This window comes from Dermacentor silvarum, chromosome 1 (genome assembly GCF_013339745.2).
Source record: "Dermacentor silvarum isolate Dsil-2018 chromosome 1, BIME_Dsil_1.4, whole genome shotgun sequence".
NCBI classification, from domain to species: Eukaryota; Metazoa; Arthropoda; class Arachnida; order Ixodida; family Ixodidae; genus Dermacentor; species Dermacentor silvarum.
This window is the reverse complement of record NC_051154.1, coordinates 117,558,855-117,581,244: the sequence shown is the minus strand read 5'-3', so window position 1 is coordinate 117,581,244 and position 22,390 is coordinate 117,558,855. Positions and strand designations below refer to the sequence as shown.

The 22,390-nt window shown below is 42.7% G+C and overlaps 1 protein-coding gene across 2 annotated transcripts; it reads left to right on the top strand.

Annotated features, from left to right (window-relative positions):
• Positions 1–1,923: 1,923 nt before the first annotated feature.
• LOC119435639 (dual specificity protein phosphatase 3) lies at positions 1,924–13,785 on the top strand. 2 transcript variants are annotated; one of them, XM_037702395.2, is made up of 4 exons: positions 1,924–2,055; positions 2,450–2,663; positions 5,031–5,254; positions 6,513–13,785. In XM_037702395.2, exons 2-4 carry the CDS (start codon positions 2,461–2,463, stop codon positions 6,698–6,700), a joined length of 615 nt encoding a protein of 204 aa, XP_037558323.1. In that variant the 5' UTR covers positions 1,924–2,055; positions 2,450–2,460; the 3' UTR covers positions 6,701–13,785. The 2 variants fall into 2 exon arrangements, with proteins under 2 accessions (XP_037558323.1, XP_037558321.1); XM_037702393.2 differs by having other exon boundaries at positions 1,944–2,317.
• Positions 13,786–22,390: the final 8,605 nt, after the last annotated feature.

Genomic DNA, 22,390 nt, shown 5'->3' with positions numbered 1-22,390 from the left:
TCGTAAGCCCTCTGTGGTATTCCCCTTCCCACTTCCTCCTTTCCCAAGAGCATAAATAACGATTGATTGATTGATTGATTTAAAAGGTATTGGTCGCTTGTATTAATGCATTGTTTGTGGAACACTCTTTTAGGGTGCTTTAATTAATTCGCTACAGCTAGCTATGGCAGTCATGTCGCATTACTGCTGGTACTTTGCTACCCCAGTTTTACGTTAGTGGAGAATTTAAATGTAACTCATTAAACGAAAAGTTATAAAAATGTCATGAAGAACGTTTCATTTATACTGAACAGAAAACATGCATCGGTGTTTTCTTTTAGCTTGATAAGGACGTTGGTTCCATGCTCACACGACTGTGAGGCGTAAACAGTCGCATCACTCATGGGCGTTTACTAAACGCTTGACAGTTGCGCTCTTCGGCACTTATGTTTCAGTTTTCTGTGTGAAATTGGCCGGGGTTCATAATGCCCAAACCGCATTCACGCGATTTTGTGCGCGACGGCGACGAGCGACGGCTTCGAGCGACGAAACGGGCCGTCGCGCGAACAGATCGCTCGGTCTTTTCGCTGAATCGCTCGGTTCTAGAAATCTAGAATCGTCGCTCGTCGCCCGGAAGTGCTATGAGCGACTAGCCAATAGCACGAAGCCGGAACTGGATATACATCAGTCAAGTACTACCGATTGTCGCACGGAACGAGCAAACGAATAATTTTGATACGTGCAAGGATAATAACGTAGTGCAAGACATTTATGCTGCTCTTTACACTAAAACACATTAACTTAAATTAATAAAGCAAGCGTCACGCCAGTTTCGGCGAGTATTTGCTGCCCTTATACCGGCAACAGCGGGGAGACGTCGCTCAAAGTCGTCGCTCGTCTCGTCGCTTGCATGCGGTACGACTTGTAGGCGACGAGCGAACGCGACAGCCATCTCCATCGCGTAGCTTGTCGCTGTCGCGCGCAAGATCGCGTGAATACTTTACACTGTCAAAATTTGCAACGTAAACTTTTTGCATGTCTGGATACGGTTATGAGCTCCTAGCTGGAATGAGGAGCTCATAACTTCCATTGTGATCAGGCGTGTGGCTCTCTTGGTTAAAAAATTGTTAATCTAATTTGCATAATTATTTGTCTAACTTCTACTCCGAGTCATTTTAAAATGTGCGCCTCGGTGGTAAAAGCAGTCCCAAGAAAATCGCTTAATTATCGCATATTCCATTTCGAACGCAGTTGCCAGGGAAAAAATGAAATAAAAAATAACGGGCGTCCAGAAAGGATTGAGAGTACGTACGTGGCTTTTTGTGAAAATTATTGCTTACAAAAATACAAACAAAATAAATTCGTGGCGATGCGCCGAGTGCAAACACTGCGTAGTTATATAAGGCTTTATATAAAATTTGTCTTAATGACAATAATGTATGCGTTTAAGGAATTAGCATGCAATGAAATTAGGATGGCGATTATGAAATTGTGATGGCGGTGGTGAAAGTGGGAACTGTACGACTGTACTGTGTAAACCATGGTCGCCATTCTATTTGTATGCGAATTATCGCTCTGCCAGTCTAGCAAGGGATATGACTACTGCATGCACAGATATGTTGTGAACAGATCGCCAGGGATCCCGATATGAACACATATTACATCCGCGGGCTCACTTCCCGTACATACCCGTTCCTCCTCCCTTAGAGGAAGCGTCGATGCGTTCCCTCTTCCCAACAAAGGAGCTAGAGCAGCGCATTGATTGAGGCACCTTCCCTCTCGCGCTCCCCTTCGTGACGTGCTTGCACCTCTTGTACTCCTTTGATGTCCTCACCAAATATTAGACTACTTATATATACTTGAATTTTGACTAAAATTTGCCCGCAAAAGTCTGCAGTTGTAGAGCAGAAAAAAAAAAAAAAGAAACATTTTTGCCCAATCTGCAACACTGGCGACGCCTTGATATGCCTTACATGTCGGCGGTTTCCCGGAGCTGAGCCAGCCCTATATGTAACGGCAACAACAGGCGAACGGGCAAACGACAGCTATCTGCTTATCACTGGACGTGCGGGAGGGGTGTGTTATATCTTGCTTTCGTGGAACTTGCTGTGACTCTGTCAATTCTGTGTGCGCGCATATGCCACGGAATGCGGCTCCGCACGCCTTTTAGCAGCGCAGTTGTTGTGTAATATGTAGACGCTCGTAGCAACAAGGCTAGCTCGTCGCTGTCATAGATTGGTCGCGAATGTAAAGTTAAACGCAGCGCGAGCTGACGACGTTGAATATCCAAAAAGCCACAGCATCGGTTGGTACACTGCCAGCCGTCATGCCAAAAAAGGTGGGTGGCTAAAATTAGCGGAAAACGCCTGAACGCCCCGAACTAACGTTAGGTCCTCGGGCGCTCGCGGCAGGTAGAGTCGTAGAGTTCTACCAAGGTTATGTTTGTTCCGAATTTTGTTTTGGCTTGCAGTTTTGACGCCCATGAGTTTTCTCGGCTGCGACAACAACAGCTTCGCTATGAGGGGACTGCACCAGATCCTGGTCGAAGTCAAACCTGAACTGAAACCGCTACCCGGCGTCGCTCTGCTGGCAAAGTCGCACGGCATCAAAGTACCGCCGAATGATCGCTATTCGTACGGGGTTGACTGCGATGAGGTCTACCCGGGCATATTCGTCGGTGACGAGTAAGTGCGTTTTATGTGGTTCTGCTTCTATATCCTTGCTTGGTGGGTTTTCATTACGCCTTATTGACCTGGTACTGGGGCTACCAGATTCTAGGTCGAACTGCTTAACTGTTCTTCACATCTTTTTGCTCGCATTATTGTTGCATGTCTATATCAGAACACTACTTTCAGAAGCGAAAACAGGCCTCAGGTTCTCCCCATTTCCCCACAAGTGTTTCTGTGTGCATTGCATTTCAGGGGCTCTTAACTGCAGATCTCCAACACCTTTTATGCCTTTGCTGTTTGCTTTTCTAGCATGTGTTGATCTGTGTGTTTGTTTAGTATCAGTGATTATTCGTTGTTATATTTTTAGGGGCCTGACGCAGCCAACTACATTTAAGTGAATGTGCATCAGTATTGGCAGATTATGCAGTGGTAGACATCCATGGTGCAATTAAAACGATCGATTTCTATCGTAATTTGTACGTAATGAATTGCATTCATTGGCGCCATAAATGCTCCAGCTTCATTTACTGGAGCCTGTATATCCCTTTCAGGCACCAATTAATTTTAGCCATTGAAAATTGAGTTTTGTAAAGTTTACAGAATGTGGACTTCATGCAGGAGCTCTACAGGAACATCAGATATGAGAACAACAAGTATTTCATGTCCAGCATACTTGGAAAGTTCCTATCCAGCCACCTAAAAAATATGCCTAATATAAAATGTGAAAACAATAAAAGTGAACCTGCTGCATTACGACATACTAATACCAAGAGAAATCACCCAGCACTTTACCTTCCAGCTTGTTTAGCTACAGCACTTTACATGATTTATTCAAACTCGCAGCACCTGCTGCAGTAACTTGGTGAATATGGCGTTCCGCTCGAGGTCGCAGGTTCGATCCGGCCGCGGTGGCTGCATTTCAATGGGGATGCAAAAATGCTCATGTGCTTCAATTTAGGTCCATCTTAAAGAACCCCAGGTGGTCAAAATTAACCCTGAGTTCCCCACTATGGTGTGCATCATAATCTTATCATTGTTTCGGCATGTAAGGCCCCAGAATTTAATTTTCAAATTTTGAAACTTGCAGTACACGTTTGAAATGCAACACATTTTAAAGGGACACCAAAGAGAAACACTTAAACTTAATCAGTTTTATCAAAAACTAAATTTTTTGTTAATTTTGGGGTAACAGGCTGATTACGAAAAGAAAAAAAATTAAGGTTAAAGTTCCATTTTAATTTCCAGCTGAAACCGCAGTGCAAGTACATCAGTGCGATTTCATGGTTTTCAAGGTATTTTCTTGCCCTCCATGGCATTGTGCTGCTGAGCTCGGGTTTGCGGGTGCGATCCCGGCCGCAGCAGCCACATTCTGGTAGAGGCACAATGTGAAAGCACTAGTGTACTGTGAGTTGGAACCCCAGGTGGTCAAGATTTGTTCGAAGTCCCCCATTACAGCGTGCCTCATATCAGATTGTGGTTTTAGTATGTAAAACCAGAGAAAGAAAAATTTTCTCATATTTGGGCCGTTGTTGCTGAATAAATGTTCTTTAAGCTTGCTAAGTTCAGTCTTTTGCTCGTTTAGAATACAATGTCGTCCATCTTTACTGATAAAAAGTTAACTAGGCCCGAGCAGACGCTGTCAAAATCTGTGCTGTCATGGTGAGCTGGTGCAGGCATTTAAGGTGGTGTCACCGCCCATCTTTCTTTTTTTCATCTTTTCTGGCTTGCCAAGCCTTCTCTCATGGTAAGACTGGCTTTTTTTTTTTTTTTTGGCATTGTTGAAGGGTAATTTACTAATACAGAACAAATAATTTTTCTTTTTAGTGTCCTTAAATATTTTTGTCAGTACTTTTGCTTTTACTATCTTGAATGCCTGAAGGGGATGTGGTATAGCTGCTTCAACTCTCCATCAAAAGAAGAATGCTTTCCGGTTGAATAGTAAATATTCATGACGACTTTCATAGCTGGGCCACCTTTTACTTGAAACAGATGACAAAATTTGAGCTGTTTAAAAATGGATAAATTGGGATAGGTATGATACAAATATGCAATACTGCCACAGTTCCTGTGAAATATTTGGGCATCATAACAAGCTGCTCTGCTGTGGTAAGCAAAGTATTGTGTCTTCAGGAGAAAAGTTAATGCTGTTGTGAGCTGTTTATTGTGCAAATGATTTTAAGCTATTTAACCATTTGTCACAGCAGCTTGCAACTGAATTTTGTGTTTGTACAATGCACCTGAAAAGTTATCTACATTTCCTTTGTAGAAAACAGTGATACAGCTAGTTGACTGTTGTATGTACGTTGTCTCACTGTGCAATTACTGTGTAGATAATCTATACATGATTATTGTGTGCCATTTTGTTTTGATACTTGTGTGCAGGGGTGCCGCACGCAACAAGCATTACCTGCGTGGCCTAGGAGTGACCCATGTTCTCAACACAGCAGAGGGTTCCCAGTTTGGTCAGGTGGACACGAGCCAGGCATTTTATAATAGCCATGGCATTTCTTACTTGGGCCTACGCCTTGTAGACATACCACAGGAAGACATCGCAGCACACTTTGACAAATGTGCCAACTTTATCGATGACTGCCTTGAGCACAATGGTAATTGTCCCATTACAAATTGGTTCCCTAATTCTTTTGTAGACATGCAGAACCTGTAAGTCATTGTGAGAGCCATAGCAATATTTTGCTTTAATTTTTTCTCATGGGATTTGAAAGGCAGGTTTTAAAAATTTCATGGTGTTTTGGTTGGTTTGTGTCCATAGTTAGTTCTGCTGTTGTGACAGTCATCTTGAGTAATACTTGGTAAACAGGAAGTAAGGTGTGGTTTATTCGCATCTTCAGGCAGGCTGTGGCTGAGCGGTATTTCGCAGGAAGGGAACTTGTTTTGTTGGATTTGCAACCCATTTGCGATTATGGCAAATCAGTTCTGCGGAATCCTGCTAGGTGAAGAAGGTTCTTTAGAAAAAAAAAGAAAAGCTTTTACCAACTTATGATTGTTGAGTGCATTGATAGAATGGTCAGCGAGGTGCCATCATGAATCGCCCCTTGCAGTACTGAGATATTTCTTTGGATGTTATGTTATGCAACAGTGAAAGTAGCCCTTGAGGGGCCATTCTAAAATATGGCCGCCACATTGACTTTTTCATGTTTGTCCTTGGGGAAACGCTCCTTGCTTGACATGAAAGGCATATGAAAATTCAGAGTGCAAATAATGTGTGCATGGTCACTGTCCTTGTTTTTCTGTCTGTGTTTTATTTCCATTTGCCTATGAATATTTTTTTTTCTTTAATCCAGCAACATAATTTTTTTTTTTTTTTTGTAATGTGTAGCATGAAAACACCTTAGGGAAGAGCAGGAGAACAGTTACAAAAGGTTCTTTGTGATGTCTCTGTAGTACTGAGAAGTGCATTTAACCAAGTAGGCCTGGAAAAAGGTGTATTGTTTAGATAAGCATAGTTAGCTGGAATACTTAATAGGCAGCAGGGATATAAAGCAGAGAAGAGTGGTGGTGGTGATTGTGTTTCTAATGCCGCCTGTAATTTTACTGGCTTACCATTCATGCAGAGGAAGTTCTTGTCTCATCATACCGATGTCTGTGAAAACTAGAAATTTTCTTCCCCTCTTAAATGTGCATATATATATACATTTTCTCAAATGCCTCTATTTCACACTTGTCCTTTCTTTTTCAATGGCCCCCGATTCGGCTGTAATGAACTTGGATGCCTACTTGTCAGCTTTATACAATTTAGTGCAAGGCTTTAGCACTAAGGGTGGTTTTTGCTATCTTGTTCTATGCGTGATTTTATATGAAACGCAAGATCAGCTTTGAAAGTTCTCCTTTTATGTCTTTCAACAGGTAAAGTGCTGGTGAACTGCCGTATGGGAATGTCACGTTCTGCAACCATAGCCATTGCCTACTTGATGATCAAGAAAGGAATGACTGTTGATGATGGCCTGCGCACCCTACGCATGAACCGGGCAGTACGACCCAATAATGGCTTCCTTTTGCAACTTGTCCAGCTGGATACAAAACTGCGCAGTTAAAGGCAGCTCTTCAATCTTTTTGAGGGGTGCCTCTGTGTTTGATTCTCAGCAGGGAAATCACCCATCCTCTGTTCTGGGAGGGATGTCACACTGGTTTCTATATCACCCAGCCGTTGAACATGTTTGAGTGACCCCTTTGGATAACGGGTGAAATCCTAGTTGCCCATACTTAATCGTGGCAGGTTCAGGGGCTATCTCTTTCCTAATAACCAGTGGTATAGACACTAGAAAACTCACCTCGAGTCATTACACCTGTGCAAAACCTTATGTTGGATGTTTGCTGTTTTCATATTGGCTTTTTGCATTGAAATTGCATTTCTGTGGAGCAATGAAAAGCAAGGCTTGCTGTTGCTGGCTTGGGCAAGATTTAAAAATGCTGAGTATTGTTTTGGCATATCTGGTAGTTTGCTGGCTTGTTCCTTTTTCTGGCTGTTGCTGTGTCAGTTGTAGGCAGTTGTCACTAAAAAGTGAGCTTCTTTTTTTTTTTTTTATAATGTAGGCACTTCTAGCACTATGTCACTGTGGTGAAGTAAAATAAGCAGGGGGTGCTTTTGTAATTACAGAGGTTGTTCCTGTGTTTGTGTTAACATTATCCTTAGTATGCAAGTAAAAACTTTATCAAAAGTTTAGCTGGCTTTATGCACCAAGTGATCATTGCTTCACAGCCTTTTGAACATGGTAATATAATATCCAACTAGCTTCTTCTCTTAATCAGTAATATACATCAGGGCCTTACTAGTATGTAGCAGACTCACCGTGCAGACAATCTATTCTGGAAACATGCTTGCTGTGATACTGTGCATGCAGGGCACAGTATTTGCATCTGCTTGCAGGGAATTTGAAGCGATTTATGGCAATAATGGTATGTCATAATATCTGCCCTTCAAATTTTCTTGTGCTTTCATGTGTGGCTGATCGTTGGGTCATGTCATTTACTGATTGGGAATGGAGTTGTGACAAGACCTAAATTGGCTGTTTGCAGTTTCATATGTTTCGTTGTGAAATTCCTGTAAAACTTTCAACTTTTTGAAAATTTCAAATTGAAATTATATGCAGCTGAACAAGTTTTCTTGGCAGTTAGAACTTCCTGACAGGAGTAAGCCTTTTATAGACAGATATGATAGCAGTTGGCTTTGTATATTCAAATATTCTAAATCTGTACACTGGTTGCAAGCCAGGTCCTCACTTGTGGAGTGCTGTATCTTTATTCCATTCTCCTTCATTCTAGTTGCAGCTTAAAAACAACATAAAAGAACGATAAAAATGCCCCCTTCACCACAAGACTTCCACCATGCTTTCCCTGATTTCATTGACCATCTTGGCTCAATTGTCTAAGAACTTCTGGCCTATGTTTGGTTCCATATGTTTAGAAATGTTTGCATTAGTTAAGCAACTTTAGGACTTTAGAGGCTTGCAACTTTTTTTGTGTGTGTGTTCTAGCAGATCAGAATTGATCTATTGACAAATTACCATAAGCTTACTGTACATGCATACAAATATGTCATGGATATCTTCAGAACAGTTGTTTCAAGCTTTTTCTTCACAAATTTTGTGGCACAAATCTTTCTTTCAGGTGTTCAGCACCTGCAGGAGTGTCTGCATGATGTGCTGCAATATAATGTGTGTGTCATGCATGAAATTTTTTATAAAAATGCTGCACATTTTATATTGACACTGATTACATATATTCTTGCTGCCTTTGGTGAAGTCTGGGTGTGCTTGGAAAACTTCTTGACCTGTAGGATGGCATTTACAGTTCAGATAAAATACAGGCGGTAATAATAAAAAAACTATTTCAACTTGCTTTATTCACAGACCAATTTCTATATTTGGCAAGCTGCTTTGCCCTGAGTGATTTGCTAGCATGCCCGAGTAAACGTGTTGAAGTGCAGTGGTGAACTGCAAACTGTTCGACACTGGTTGGCTATCTGTCTTCAGGGTCAATTTCTGTGGTTGGCCCATTCTGTGGCACAGATATTGCACCTTTTGCAACTTGCCTGTTTAAAGGTTTTGATCCTGTGGTTTCAGATGTGAATGCTCACTTTCAATGGTTTGTACAAGCAGGGGTAGTGTGTACTGTTTTGATGCACAGTTATTTGCACTAAACCTAACATTCTGCCTTCTTGATGCTGTAGTTCAACACAGTGCTCCATATTCTGATATATTACTTAAGGCGACTTGACGAGGACACCAAGGTAGAGTGAAAGTAGACAAAGTGGATATTATTGGTAAATGTGACAGAAGCATTGGTGTGCATGTGTCCCCGTGGATTTTTCAGTAGACATGAACACACTTTCATCTGTCCTTTACATAGTTGGCAATGCTTTATGGCTGTGCACTCGTGAAAATATTCTTGCTATTGTAGTCAAGTTGTGCCACTTCTATTGGTACTGCTGTCATCTTTATGCAATACACAACTTTGGGGAATTCCATGTATAGTTAGCCTGTCATTTAGCACATTGAGAGCAAGGAAAGCTGTTTCTTTTTTCAAGGATTGTTGTGGATTGATTCACTGTGATTCTTCTAGCTTCAGTACAGAGTGCTGTGTTTCTGGTAAGTTGTGTGCACATATATCTGTGGCATGCAAATTACAAAAAGGAAAAGGAACTTCTGCATCCCTAACACAGTTGCTCTTGCTTTTCTTGACAACCCATTTATTGGATCTAAATCTGCTTATTGAAGTGTTTCATATTTTGTTGGGAATGTTTAATATTTTTAGAGACTATAACAGCCAAGTATGTCTAATGGGTATTTCTCATGTTTGTTATTCATTATGGTTGTTTGTTGTATTGTACTTATATTTGCTTGGGCATAAGCAGTATAAATTGTCTCTGAGCAAAGTGATGATTATCCAAAGTGAGCAGTTGTTGGAAAGATTGGCAGCCAGAATGGAAACTAATTAACTATGGTTGCCGTGTGGATGTGATCTCTGGCATGTTTTGAAGTGTTTGCCTGCTGCTTTGTGTTTCTTATACAACAAAAGAGATCAAGACAGCATTGTCATGCAAGTCTAGTCTGTGTGCTGTTAGGCATTTCTTTGTTTTGATATACTGTTCTGTACAAAATATTTGTATAGGGTGTGAAGGAAGTTATCAACATGCATGTCTATGGCATGTGTTGCATGTTGCATACTTAGAAGAAAATTGCTGCCTAGTTTTCATTCATCAAAGCTGTTTATATATGCGACACTGCTTTGTGTTGGTTTATAAAGTCAACAGTACTTTTATCACATTGTCACCTTCTCTATTTGCCCCTTATTTGTGCATCCTAATCAAACTGCTCTTTTACCTTCTGTTCAGAGCGCGATAGGATGGATCAGAAAGAATATTTTGCTTTTACTAGGTACTGAATCATTTTATCTTCAGTGTGTATGTTACAAATGTTGCTCCTTTATGTAAGATGAAGTGCACATTGACAACAAGAGATGGTCTTGCAAGCTCGGAAACATTATTACTACTTGCTCTTTTGCTGTTTTCTTATGCTGATGCCAGAACATGTTATCTTTGATGTCAGTGCTTGAATAAGGGTATACTTCATTTGCGTTTTTAGTGCACGCCTTGTTCCATGACATATTCTGAAAGCGGGGCGATGCAAGACATTGAATAATTGCAAGTGAGTCGTAGCATGCATCATCATTTTGCTCCGTTAGCATGTAAAAAGATAAAGGAAATATTAAATAAGAGTACCCAAATAATAATAGAAAAAGAAACCTCCAGGAAATGGGAGGGGGGGGGGGGCAGTTTTGCTGCATACCTACATGGAGTATTGCAAGCAGGATTTAAATAGCTGTTTTTTTTTTTTTAGCTGCTTATTTCGCATACCCTGAGCATGCATAGTGCAGCATGACTGTTAGAAAGCTTTCATTATCCAGCTCACAACAGCACTAGCTGATTTTCAGTTTTTCAGTGTTAGATTGGCTGCATCTATTATGCTAGCTAGCTCTTGTTGAAGAGAGCAGGTGCAAGCTCTACATTCTTGTTTGGTATTTTTCCCATTCCTGAAAGTGCAAAGGTTATCTAGCGTGGGGCAGTTGGAATATTAGGTTGGAGATGTGTCACTTTGCCAAGTTGACTGAGTGGGTGTTACGGGTAAGTGGTGACCACTGAACACACTGTCCTGTGTAAATGGGCCTTCGTGGTGCAAGTTGTCAGAGCTGAGTGGAAATGTGGCACCAGGAGCCATGAAATTTCACCCTGGAATTCTTGAAGGTCAGGATGTTTAACAGTAATTTACGTAGTATGTTTAGACTAATGAACTTCAGCTTTTATTCATAAGTATTGTTGCACATGCTTTGCTTGACAAATAAGACTAAATTAGGCAGCTTTGCAAAGTTTTGCAGGAGTGCATTTATGCTTGTGGAGAAATATTGCTTAAAATCTTGTGGTAAAACTGAGTGTACACACATCATTAAAAGAAAGAAAGTTGAAAGTTATGGTATCTTGCTTGACTTTTCATATAGCAAATATCACAGTTGAACAATATATATATATATATATATATATATATATATATATATATGGATATGGATCATGCCAAATGGTGGCAAGTATGATAATCTAATTGATGATTTATTGAATTGTATATTGAAAGTGTGGTAACGATTAACAAATATTTTAACAAGGGCATGGAAATACTTTTGTAACCTTTTCAGTTGATGCTGTGAATTGATGTTATTTGCAATTCTTCCAGAAAAGTTCTTGTGCTGTGATGTTTTGCGCTTTGAGCACTGTAGGCACCTTTGAGGTCCTTTTATGTCACGTCTTTTCTATAATCCATACTTCCATGTGTTGCTGATGTTGTACTATTATGTACTTAATGAACACCCAAGAAATTAGTCCATATTGTTTACTTGAAGAACTGATTCAGGGAAATGTTCTAAAATGTTTCTTAGATTTTCTACATATACACAAGTCCAATTGGCTAGGGCCTGTTTCATTTTGCAGCTAGAGGAAACTTCCGTACAATTAGTGTAGAGTAATTAATGTCTAACGTGATGCTATTGACATTTGCAGTTAAGCAACCACAAAAAATACCATGATGTGGACTTTTTAGTGGTTGCAAGTATGTTCATATTCTGTAGTTATATATTTACTGTTGCCTTTGAACTCTTCTGGTGTATCATTCAATTCCTATACTGGGAAAATAGTGGTTGTAGTAGTAGTAGTGGTTTATTGAAGAAAATGACGCTACTTGTGCCTGGCAGCTCCTACAGGTTAACATATGTAATGGTGTGTGCACACTTGCGTGTTAGAATTGTCCTTTGCATTCATTTCAAATCATTGCACAAGCCATTGGTTATGTAAAGTGTATCTAGAGAGAGAGTTCAATTTGAAAGTGTTGCCATGTTGGCACAATGGTAGGAATTGCAGGCTTTCAAGCTAATTTATTGCTCGGCAGTGAGTCACATGCACCATCTAAGACAACTGGATTACCTAGATGCAACTTTTGTTGCAGTCCTTGTGCAACCCACTACTTGTTAAAAAATCAATTTGGGATCTATTCATATCTTGAATGAAAAGAAGTGCGATTTTACTGAAGACTAATTGGGAATTTGTGTATTGCAATATGCTTTGAGTGTGCACTGGTAAGCAGGAGGACATAAAAAGTTTTTTAGTCAATTGGTCAGATATATTTTTGGTTGAGTGGCATGGTGCATGTGGTCAGAGAAAAAGTTTGCAAGGACAGTCAGTTTAGAATGAGATCACTTTGCGTTTCTTCCCACAAATATTCATTTAACTGTGTATGTGAAGATGTTTCGTGGTGTTATGCATTTCCCAGAAGACTGCGACAACAAAGACCCTGTTGCACCTGGCATTCATCACAGATGGCATCATTTAGTGAAGTGGCATTGCAGAAACACAAGCTTCAATCTGACAGTTGTTTGGTAAAATGGCAGACGTTAAAAGTAGATCAGAAATATAACATATGGTATACTCATATGGGAGTTACTAGTCATTTGAAACCTACTTTCTGGATAAACCTTTTATGTTGTATGCTGAACTGGTTCAAGTTAAACATTTAGTACATGAAGTATATTCATTTAAATCTAAATTTACTACTTGAACTTTTGTTTAAACAAGGTGGTCTGCATCAGTGCTGCTGAAGATTAGGCACATGTAAAGCTCCAGGTCTTGATAATCAAGACTCGTACTAGTGCAGATACATACTTGTGAATCAGACGTACAAATGTTAAGACATTCAAATGTGGACGGGCTATAACCATCCAGGAGTTCATGCGTCACACGTACAAGTTGTTTCAAGTAGCCACCTCTAGTCTGTGTTACATTTCTCTAGTCTGTGTTTATTTTTGTCTGAAAGAAACCCTGGCACTGAGCACAGCTATGTTGTGAGTGAGAAGACCACCCTTTATGTCTTCTAACAGCTGCTGGCATCGTGATTCTGGTGTATTCATGCTCACTGGAAGTAGCGGTTTATCCTTAGCAGCGACTGTTTTTACTGTGGCGTGAGACATATGGATGGGATGCAAACGCATTGCACAGAGCTAGTCATGTAGACAAAGCATACTCTAGGTTTCGTACAAAAGCAATTTTTTTCTACAACTTGTGCAAGGATAGCTATTGCATATTTTTGCCCATTACTCTAAACAACGCTTGGAAAGCAAGTTAAGCATTTCCATTTTGCAAAGTACAAATGCATGCTTATTTCATAGTTTTGCATCAAACAGATGTAACAAAGTACATGAAGGGCATTTTTGCTGCTTTTATTGCCAATGTGCACCGCCAGTGCATGACTGCTGCAGCTGTGCAAGTGAACCTCCCTTGCAACTGTGATGTTGTGCACATTGTAAAGTGTATTGTGGTGTCTTGTTAATTGTTGCCTGGTTTGTGTGCACAGATGTGGTTATAATTGTACTTTACAGATGCACTGTCAGTTGGTTGCCCCCATGCTTATGAATAGTATCACCTATTCTGTGCTTGTTCATTCTTGACAGCACAATGACCCACTGTCTGCTAGTACATAATGTGGAGGTACAAATACTTGTATATGTGCATGCAGTATGCACTGCCCAAAGGAATGTTTGCAACAGTGTATTTGAGTAGAAATAAACTTGCTGCAACTGTTGACTAGTGGAGTACTCTTTCTCATCCTATGCAGCAGCTTTCTGCATATGAGTTCAGGGAGCAGGGAAATTCGATAAGTAGTGCCTGTGCGGACAGCTACTCTAACATTTCATTCTAACGCATGTTGCCTGTGTTTCAGTATTTACATGGCAGGTAAATCTGAGCACTGCAATTCTGCTCTTGCAGTTTGTCAGAAAAATGCTGAATTCATTCAGAATCCACATCCATTCTCACAATTGCTTTGTAACCTCATTTCATCAATTGCATGCCATTATCAAAGTTCACGTATCTTGCAACATTGAGCCTTAGTAGTACTGTCCAAGAACAGGTGGGGGCCTTTTAAATAACTTGAATATGGCCAAAGTTGCCACTTAGGTGATGTTGCTCTCATGTGCTCCGTACCCGACCACGAAGGAGCATATCTTGGTGTGGTCGCTGAATCCTTAAAAGTAACAAACTGGTCTTGAGCACTATTTGGATCTGCTTGCACGGAACACTTTGTGATAAACACCCCTTAAACTTCAAATTATTGCAAACCATGATACTTTAAATTTTTCAGGAAGCAAAGCACAAGTGCTGGCACAACTGCCATGACAACCTACAAGGCCAGTAACTAATATTTTTATGGCACCACTCTTCCATGGGAGATGCAATGAGCTCACTTGCAGTGTCAAATAAAACACTACCCCTGCGCTATTGTTGGCCTCTTTGGTAGCTCTATCTCTGCACATCTTGTTCAGCAACTGAACAAGATGTGCAACAAGTAGGCATGCTGGAAATGTCTTAGCACTGAAAGCTAAGAACACAAGAAAAAGGTGCAGGAAACATGAAACACTTCCATGTGTTCTACATCTTTTTCTTGTATCTGTGCCTTTCATCATCTAAACATAATCCAACAAGGTTCATCAACTCGGCCAAATTTCCACCTTGAATGGCTACATTATCGGTCTTTTGAAATTCTCACTAGCTGCAGGAGTGTCCAACATTTGCATTTCTCATTCACACACTGCTTCGTATCTTGAGAGAGTTCAGCAAAAGGGCATGTATGCTTGCCAAAGTTATAGACCCCCTGCCTCAGTGGCTGCTCAGGGCAAATAGCCCAAGCAAAGGATGAGGCAGGTTCCAAAGGGTGCCCACAAGGATAGATAAACCATTAGCATGAATGTACTACACTCAAACCTCGTTATAACGAAGTTGGAGGGGTAGCAGAAATTACGTCGTTATATCCATTACTGCCATTTGCAATGCGATATATAACCAATGGGGTGCACCATTCTTCTTCTTCTTTCTGGGGTTTTACGTGCCAAAACCAGTTCTGATTATGAGGCACGCCGTAGTGGAGGGCTCCGGATTAATTTTGACCACCTGGGGTTCTTTAACGTGCACTACAACGCAAGCACACGGGCGTTTTTGCATTTCGCCTCCATTGAAATGCGGCCGCCGGGGCCGGGATTCGATCCCGCGACCTCGTGCTCAGCAGCGCAACGCCTTAGCTGACTGAGCCACCCCGGCGGGTGGGGTGCACCATTGTAAACATGGAACTAATAAGACGGCTTTGCGACCCACAGGACCGCTACACGGCCACGCATGCGATGAAATTTGAATAAAACAACAAAAGAACCTTCGGCGTGCGTAACACGCGAATTAGCACCTGCGAGAGCCTATAGATCATGGACTATAGATAGTCTTCTGTTCCATTGTGATGGCCTTTCGAGTCCGCTTTCCACTAGGCTCGTCGCGGCCGAGCAGCACGTGGCACACAAACGAGAACATGGCAACATGGCGCTGCGCAGTGTGATTGAGGAAGCAAGCGAACTTTAACGCGCCGGCTAGGCCGGTTCGTGGCCTCTGAGATTGCACTGAAGACAATGCGATCTCGGAGGCCACCCTAGCCACCAGCCCGCGCGGCAGCTTATAGGTGCTTATTGACCCTTTTCGTGGAGCAGTTTGCCCTAGAGGAACGAGATGGCGCTTTCGGCGACGCGCCATACGTTGCCTCAGTGAATGCGCACGAAACCGAAGCCATTACTACTTCTGCCCTCCTACTGTGCGATCAGCTGTCGGAAATGCAACTGGGTGTTTGCTAATGCACTGCGCCTAATTCATGCTGCAAAATGTGTAACGATAAAGGGAAGACGTGTGTGGTAGTTCGCTGCAAAAATAGTGATTCCCATATTAAGGAATGGCATCAACCTGTGTCGCCGCTGCTGCACAAGGACTGCCTGTGTTGCCGCCCTTTGCGATGCACGGCTTTCCTCGAGGATAAAAAAAAACATAATTCATCCGCCAACGCTGTATAACTAACCTCCAAAGAAAGGACTTCAACTACGGAACGTCGGTACTTAAGGGGAGATGTGGGCCTTTGAGCGAAAAAATTTTAAAATCTTTATTTGTTGAACTATATGGTGCTGTAAACTTCTACATATATGTAATTTGATGTGCTGATTTCAAATATGAGGTCCATTTTTGTTTATCTCCTTTGGTTCTAATTTCATGCAAGTGTCCTTTAAATATCTTCTGCAAAGGTTTGCAAAGTATGTGTCCTTTCGATTTAGCTAATTATGGTATCAATGGCTTCTGTATGGTTCAAGGAATGCCGTAAGACCAACCTCATTGCTCTCCCTTACCTTGAACGCGAGTTGCAAGGTTTCGAAGTTGAAATTCGAAACAGTGTTTTTCTGGTGCCTAATTTTGAAATCTCGCAACTCATGTTCTAGATAAGGCAGAGCAATAAGGTTGGTCTTACGGCATTCCTTGAATGATACAGAAGCCATTGATACCCTGTTTAGCGAAATCGAAAGAACACATTTTGCAAACCTTTGCAAAAAATTATTTAAAGGAAGCTCATATAAAATTAGAACCAGAGGAGATAACCAAAGATGAACTGCATATTCAAAATAAGCACATATCATAAGATATATGTACAACATTTCAGCACCATATCTAGAATAATTTTTTTTCTAGAATCCACTTCCCCCCTTTAGAGTGAGTACCGCTCGTTACAAAAGGAAGTAGCGCCACTTACTGGCATAAGTTTCTCGCACGTTATCTACACACATCCACCCCTACTCGCACACAAACTTAGCAAGCGTAGCTTCTTGCCTTGCTGCGATAGATTTTACCCAGTGGAGGCTTAATTGTGCTCATAGGCGGAAAGTTTTCATTTTTCCGGGGGGCTGGGGCCCGACCAGCTTTCCGAAACCTACCCATGTATGTATATATATATATATATACATACCCTTTGCTAACAATTTTCTATTTCTCGCTTTATGGCGACAGCAATTAGTATATATATATCGATCGACACTCCAGGCAAATTTTCGCTGTTGTCGTCGCCGTGATGTTCCGTCTTAAATCCAAAAGCCATATAAATGAGCGACCCATACACTGTGGGTGCGGGAAACAGCAAGTAACAGTGAGCCGAAAAGGATGGCGTCTTGATGGGCATTATCTTCCCACGCGCTCAATATTCGGGTTAGTTGCAGGTCACGTAATTAAACGCGAATGGGAAGGAGAGCACGCGTCTTTTCCTCTAGCCCTGCCGTAGCTGTGAACGACTGTGCGCGGCTGACGCTTATGCGGCCCACGTGCCATATGTAATTGTTAGTAATCATTGGTGGGTGCAATGATAAAGGGCGAGCAGGGATGGCTGCTAACTGCATGCGCGCTGTCTTCCTTGCCAGACTGTCTTTCCGCGCCCCTATATAGTGTTGCAGACTTGAGAGACAGAGGTCATTGCAGATCACTGACAGAGGCCGTCTGTAGTGGACATAAAAATAGGCAGATAATGATGATGATTCTAATTTTCGGAGTTGCGGTGAATCGCGCGGCTGTATGAACCGTTCGCTTCCGCTGCCAGCGTTCTTCATAATGCTTGCGTTGTGAAAGCGAGTGCTCGAGGTCATCCAGTGAGGTATTTACAGGTTTACATGGTCCGTGCATTACACTATGTTTGCTATTTTAAGTTTAGGTGAATGTTACTACAATTTATATGGCCACTGTAACTAACGTATAGACTCGTGTAAGGGCTTCACTTTTCTGTCGCGATTTTGATGGGCTTTCATGGGACCGGGCCACTTCCCTCATTTTTTTCCAACTACGAGAATGAAATCTGCCGTAAACTTTCGCGATTAATTACCTTCCCTCGACATCCAGTACGTAGCGACGCGCGAAAGTACGCTGCGCACGACAACTCGCGTTGAGCCCGATCAAAATTAGCACACGGGACGCGATTGTTTCTCGGTTGGATTACTTTTAAGGCGATAGCGTTTCGGGCCCCGTGTCGTAGAAAATCCGGTGTCGGCAACCGGCGTGTGATCGCGGGTGGCGGAGGGCCTGCGCGCTCGATGTGGCATCCAACCATATCGACCACGCAGGCCCTTCACGTGGTGCAAGGTTTTGGTGAACAAAAATTGAATTTCTCAGTGAAATCCGTTAGAAAAATGGTAAAGTAGGACTTTACCATTCGGCGTCGGATTCGCCGTCGGATTGTTTACCAATTGGCATTGGATTGTAATTTGAATGTACGAGAAAACCTAATTCTGCTACGAGGAAACTCAAACATTTCTACCAGACCTGCGCGCGTTGGGCCAATAGCAAATAATTAATAAAATAATAAAAAAAGGTGCTAGGGCCTTCACATTTTAATATAAGACCACTTATATTGCCCCTGGAAAAACGTCTTTCCAGCAATGCATTTCAGTTTAATAGTGAAGCCGACTTTAAGGGGATCGGTGTAAGCTTGGTCTTTGTAAGTTGGCTTTCCCACGTTCTGTGCTGCAGTGAATGAATGAAGCCTGCTTGCCGTATGCGAATGATGCGATGCGAACGGGTCCCGATAATGCTATCGCGTTCTACTCTTAAAGGCGAAGCTTAAGCGTCCTCCACTTTTTTTTAAATATTGGCTATCAAGTTGGGGGTGCGGCCTTTACACGGGTGCGATCCTCACACGGATTTACACGGTAAGAATCTCCCTTCGTGTAATTGTCTTCTACTTCGCTATCAATAATACTGTTTCGCCTTCCCGACCAAACTGCACTCTTTTTTTTTTTTTTTTAGTACTTTGAGTCCGAGTCTAGACTTCTATTCTGATTTCGAGTGAATCCGGCTTGGCATCATTTCGGTTACAGAGTGAATTCTATATACAAGGTGTTTCAGCGAACACCTTGAAAATTTTTTTAAAGGTTGCCTGTGGCAGATAGCACAATTCTAGTTCATGAGCTCGTCTACTCGAAGAGGCGGACATTACTTGCACAAAAAATTGAAATTTATGGCGTCTGCATGCAAGAGGCGATGTTTTCAGCCCTAATGCGTAAATGTTGTAAATAATTAGAAGAGCTTTTTTTTTTTGTCGCCAGTCGTTAGCATTGCCTACTGGAAAGAGAATCAATATTGAGACACATATCACTCACGTGATTTTCACACGCCGTTGATAGAAGACTCTGTCGAAGGGGTCACTGAAGTCTGCAGGTTTTTTTTTTTTCAGGGTCAAAAAAGCACGCAAAGTAATTTGAAATTAGGTTAACATACATCAGCATGTTCATTCTCTAGGCATAGGCTATCCATTTAGTTGACTACCTTTTTCTCTTTAAAAATATAATAAACTTTGTCCTGTGTATATATTTAAATATATTGTGTCTGTGCATGGTGTTGTCAGCGGAAATTTTAAAGAATGTTGAAGTGAGGAAACACGGATGAGGTAACCGCCACTGCATGGTGCTTCTAATGCGCTTGTCCTCCTATTGTCAGGATTTGCCGAAATAAAGCGAAAGTATAAACTAAAAGCCGTACACGTCCGTGTCAACAATGATGCTGTAAGCTTTTAGCCATAACAAAAGTGAAAAGGTAGAGGGAACGCAAAATAATCCTCAAATTATGTGGGTAAGAGAACTCCGGTAATGACACTTTAGGGGCGGAGGGGAGGGGGGCTCTTGCTTCTCTTTGAAAACTTCGGAGGGGGCTCGAGCCCCGGAGCCCCCCCGTAGTCGGCGCCTATGATTGTGCTTCTTGGATGAGACGCCATCTGCGGCGATGACAGACGGCACGCCATCGCTTGCGTCGAGCATGCCTCTTCGCTCTCTGTCCCCTAGTGATATAGTGTAAGGCTGGCCACGTCGACATGGAGATGTCTGGTTCCTGTTTCTCTAACAGCGACCCAAATGGACTCCGACGACTACACCATCGTGGAAGGCAAGCGACTGAAGCGGAAATACCGCAGGACAACTAAAGATGTGAGTGAGCAGGGCCTAAATGTACAGGCTACTCCGACTTACAGGTTTGCTTTTGTACCTCTCGACGTTGAATACCGTATACAGACAGATTCTAAACACCTACCTTGGTAATGTGGCTCCGAAATATTAACGAAGTGCGTTTCAACACCAAGAAAAACGTAATCACAGTAAAAGTAGCGACGCAAGCCGCCCTATAAAAATTAAAAACCGTGCGCATACTAGGACACATAAAGTCCGGTCGTTCATTGTGCACAGTGGTCACACTAGGGCAGGCGTTATTTCCGATGTCGTGATTGACATCAGCGACGAAGAGTTCCAAAGGCTTCTTTCTGTCTTCAACAATGAAGCTCCTTTTCAAGGGAGACACGCTACCTGACCATGTCAAGGTGGGCTATGTGAGACACGTGTCCAGTGCGTCCTTATGTGCCCCGACCAATGCAATGTCACAAGTGCCTAAAGCTAGGCCATGTCAGTGCTATCTGCACAGGCCGGATGGCAAGCCTCCGCTGTGGCGGCAGCCATGACATATCTTCATGCACAGTAAAAGAAATGAAGTGCTTGAATTGCAGTGGACCCCACGAGGCCAATTCCAAGGATTGTCCTAAACAGAAAAAGGAGATAAAAATACTGAACCAAATGAGCAAGACAAGTATGTCCCACAAAGAGGCAGCAGCGTCAGTGCAACACCGGAGGAGATGATCGTGTCGTCGACGTGGACAAGTTTTAGGTGCAAACGAGAGCTTTCTGGCTCCAATTCCGCAGGTCCAGCAGAAGGGAGTTCAATCGCAATCGATAGATCTCTCCGAGCCATTGCTTCAAGCGAGCCTCGCAAACCCGGAATCGCATGTATGGCCACGCTTACCGACGTGCACACAGGCCTTAGACTGTCCGCGCGAACAAGGACAGTGCAAAGAAAAACCACCGTTGGACTCTGTCATCAAAGCGATGCTGCGACAAATATTGGACGCTCTGCAGCTCCCACTGTCTGGTTTAAATACGCCAGTGGCGCTAACAGCTGCAAAAATTATGAAAGCTATATAGACAGTCTCCTATAGCTACACTGGAGTGACCTCTACCTCTGCCCGCAAAGATGACTGTGCTGTTCTGTGAAGTGTGCACGTACGCGATGCACAGAAACAGTATGCTGTGCAGCCCTCATCATCGTCTTCACCGTACCACCACCCTCCTTCCTCTTCACATCATATCCCTGTAATTCCCCCAAACCCCTTCCCCAGCATGGAGTATCAGGCTATAGAGGCACTTTACTCAGGTCGACCTCTCCACCTTTCTGCCATTAAAAAGTCTCTCTCTACGCCCACCCTATCGCCAACGTATCAATAATAAGTGAATCGGCGCACACTTGAATCAATGTACCGAAGCATGACTGATGGCGACCACACCGACAAGACACGAATGTTGGAAGCTGAATGTTTCGCGACGGTCCATAGAGTAAGCAAGGGACTTGCGATAATGTCTATGCTACAAGCTACCGCAAAGTACAGAACATTTACAGTCCAAGCTTTGTGCGCAGAAACAACAAATCTATCGCAGCAGAGCACACCTGGGAGTGATTAGGCTGAAAATAAACAACCAGATAGTGGCCGCACCGAGGAACCGAGGAACTTTACTGAGTCAGAAACATGACAAGCCGCTGCTTCAAAATGTTTGCCAAATAAAGAACCAAGAGCACACTGATCCTGATTTAATTCATAAGCGGAAAGTTTGGACACCTTGGAATACATTTATAGCCCCGCTTTTAGTACAAGCACCGTATACGCTGCTTGCGCCATATGGACAAGGCGTAATGAGCTCTGAAAGCACTTACACGTCCTCTGAAACTGTGGCCAAAGCTTCGTGTCGTGCACACAGTCACAGTCTACGATATGCGTCGAAACGGAGGTTTGCTGCACCGCACCGGCATCACGTGCATGCTTGCATTGTAAATGCGGAGGCAGCTGAGGCAAGCAATGGACGCATCGTCACGTGATCAAACATGGCAGCGCCCACGGGAGCGCCGCGAAAAGGGTCAATAGGTGCAGATTACAGTTTATAATAGGTGTTCTGTGGCGCGGAACGCTGCAGGGAGAGGCAGAAGCAAATGCACAGACTGGACGTAAGCTTGATCTAAGGCCAGGCCCAGTTACAGCTGCCTGCGCGGCACGCACTAGGAGTGAATGCACTCGCCCACCGTGCACTCGTCTTTCACACCACCACCGTGCGTCTCGCGCAGCTAGGCACCACCCGCGTGGATGAAGGAAAAAAAGTTTTTTTTCCTTCCTTCATGGACATGTGCAAGAGAGAGAAAGAGGTCAGTGTAGAAGACCAAGTAGAGAAGTGCGATAGTGAGCTGCTGCGTGTGCGCAGCTACGCGCGGCGGT

Coding starts and splice junctions, on each gene's coding strand:
- LOC119435639 (XM_037702395.2), top strand. CDS start 2,461: ATGAGTTTTCTCGGCTGCGACAACAACAGCTTCGCTATGAGGGGACTG. Junction 2,664..5,030: donor GGCATATTCGTCGGTGACGA/GTAAGTGCGTTT, acceptor ACTTGTGTGCAG/GGGTGCCGCACGCAACAAGC. Junction 5,255..6,512: donor TGACTGCCTTGAGCACAATG/GTAATTGTCCCA, acceptor GTCTTTCAACAG/GTAAAGTGCTGGTGAACTGC.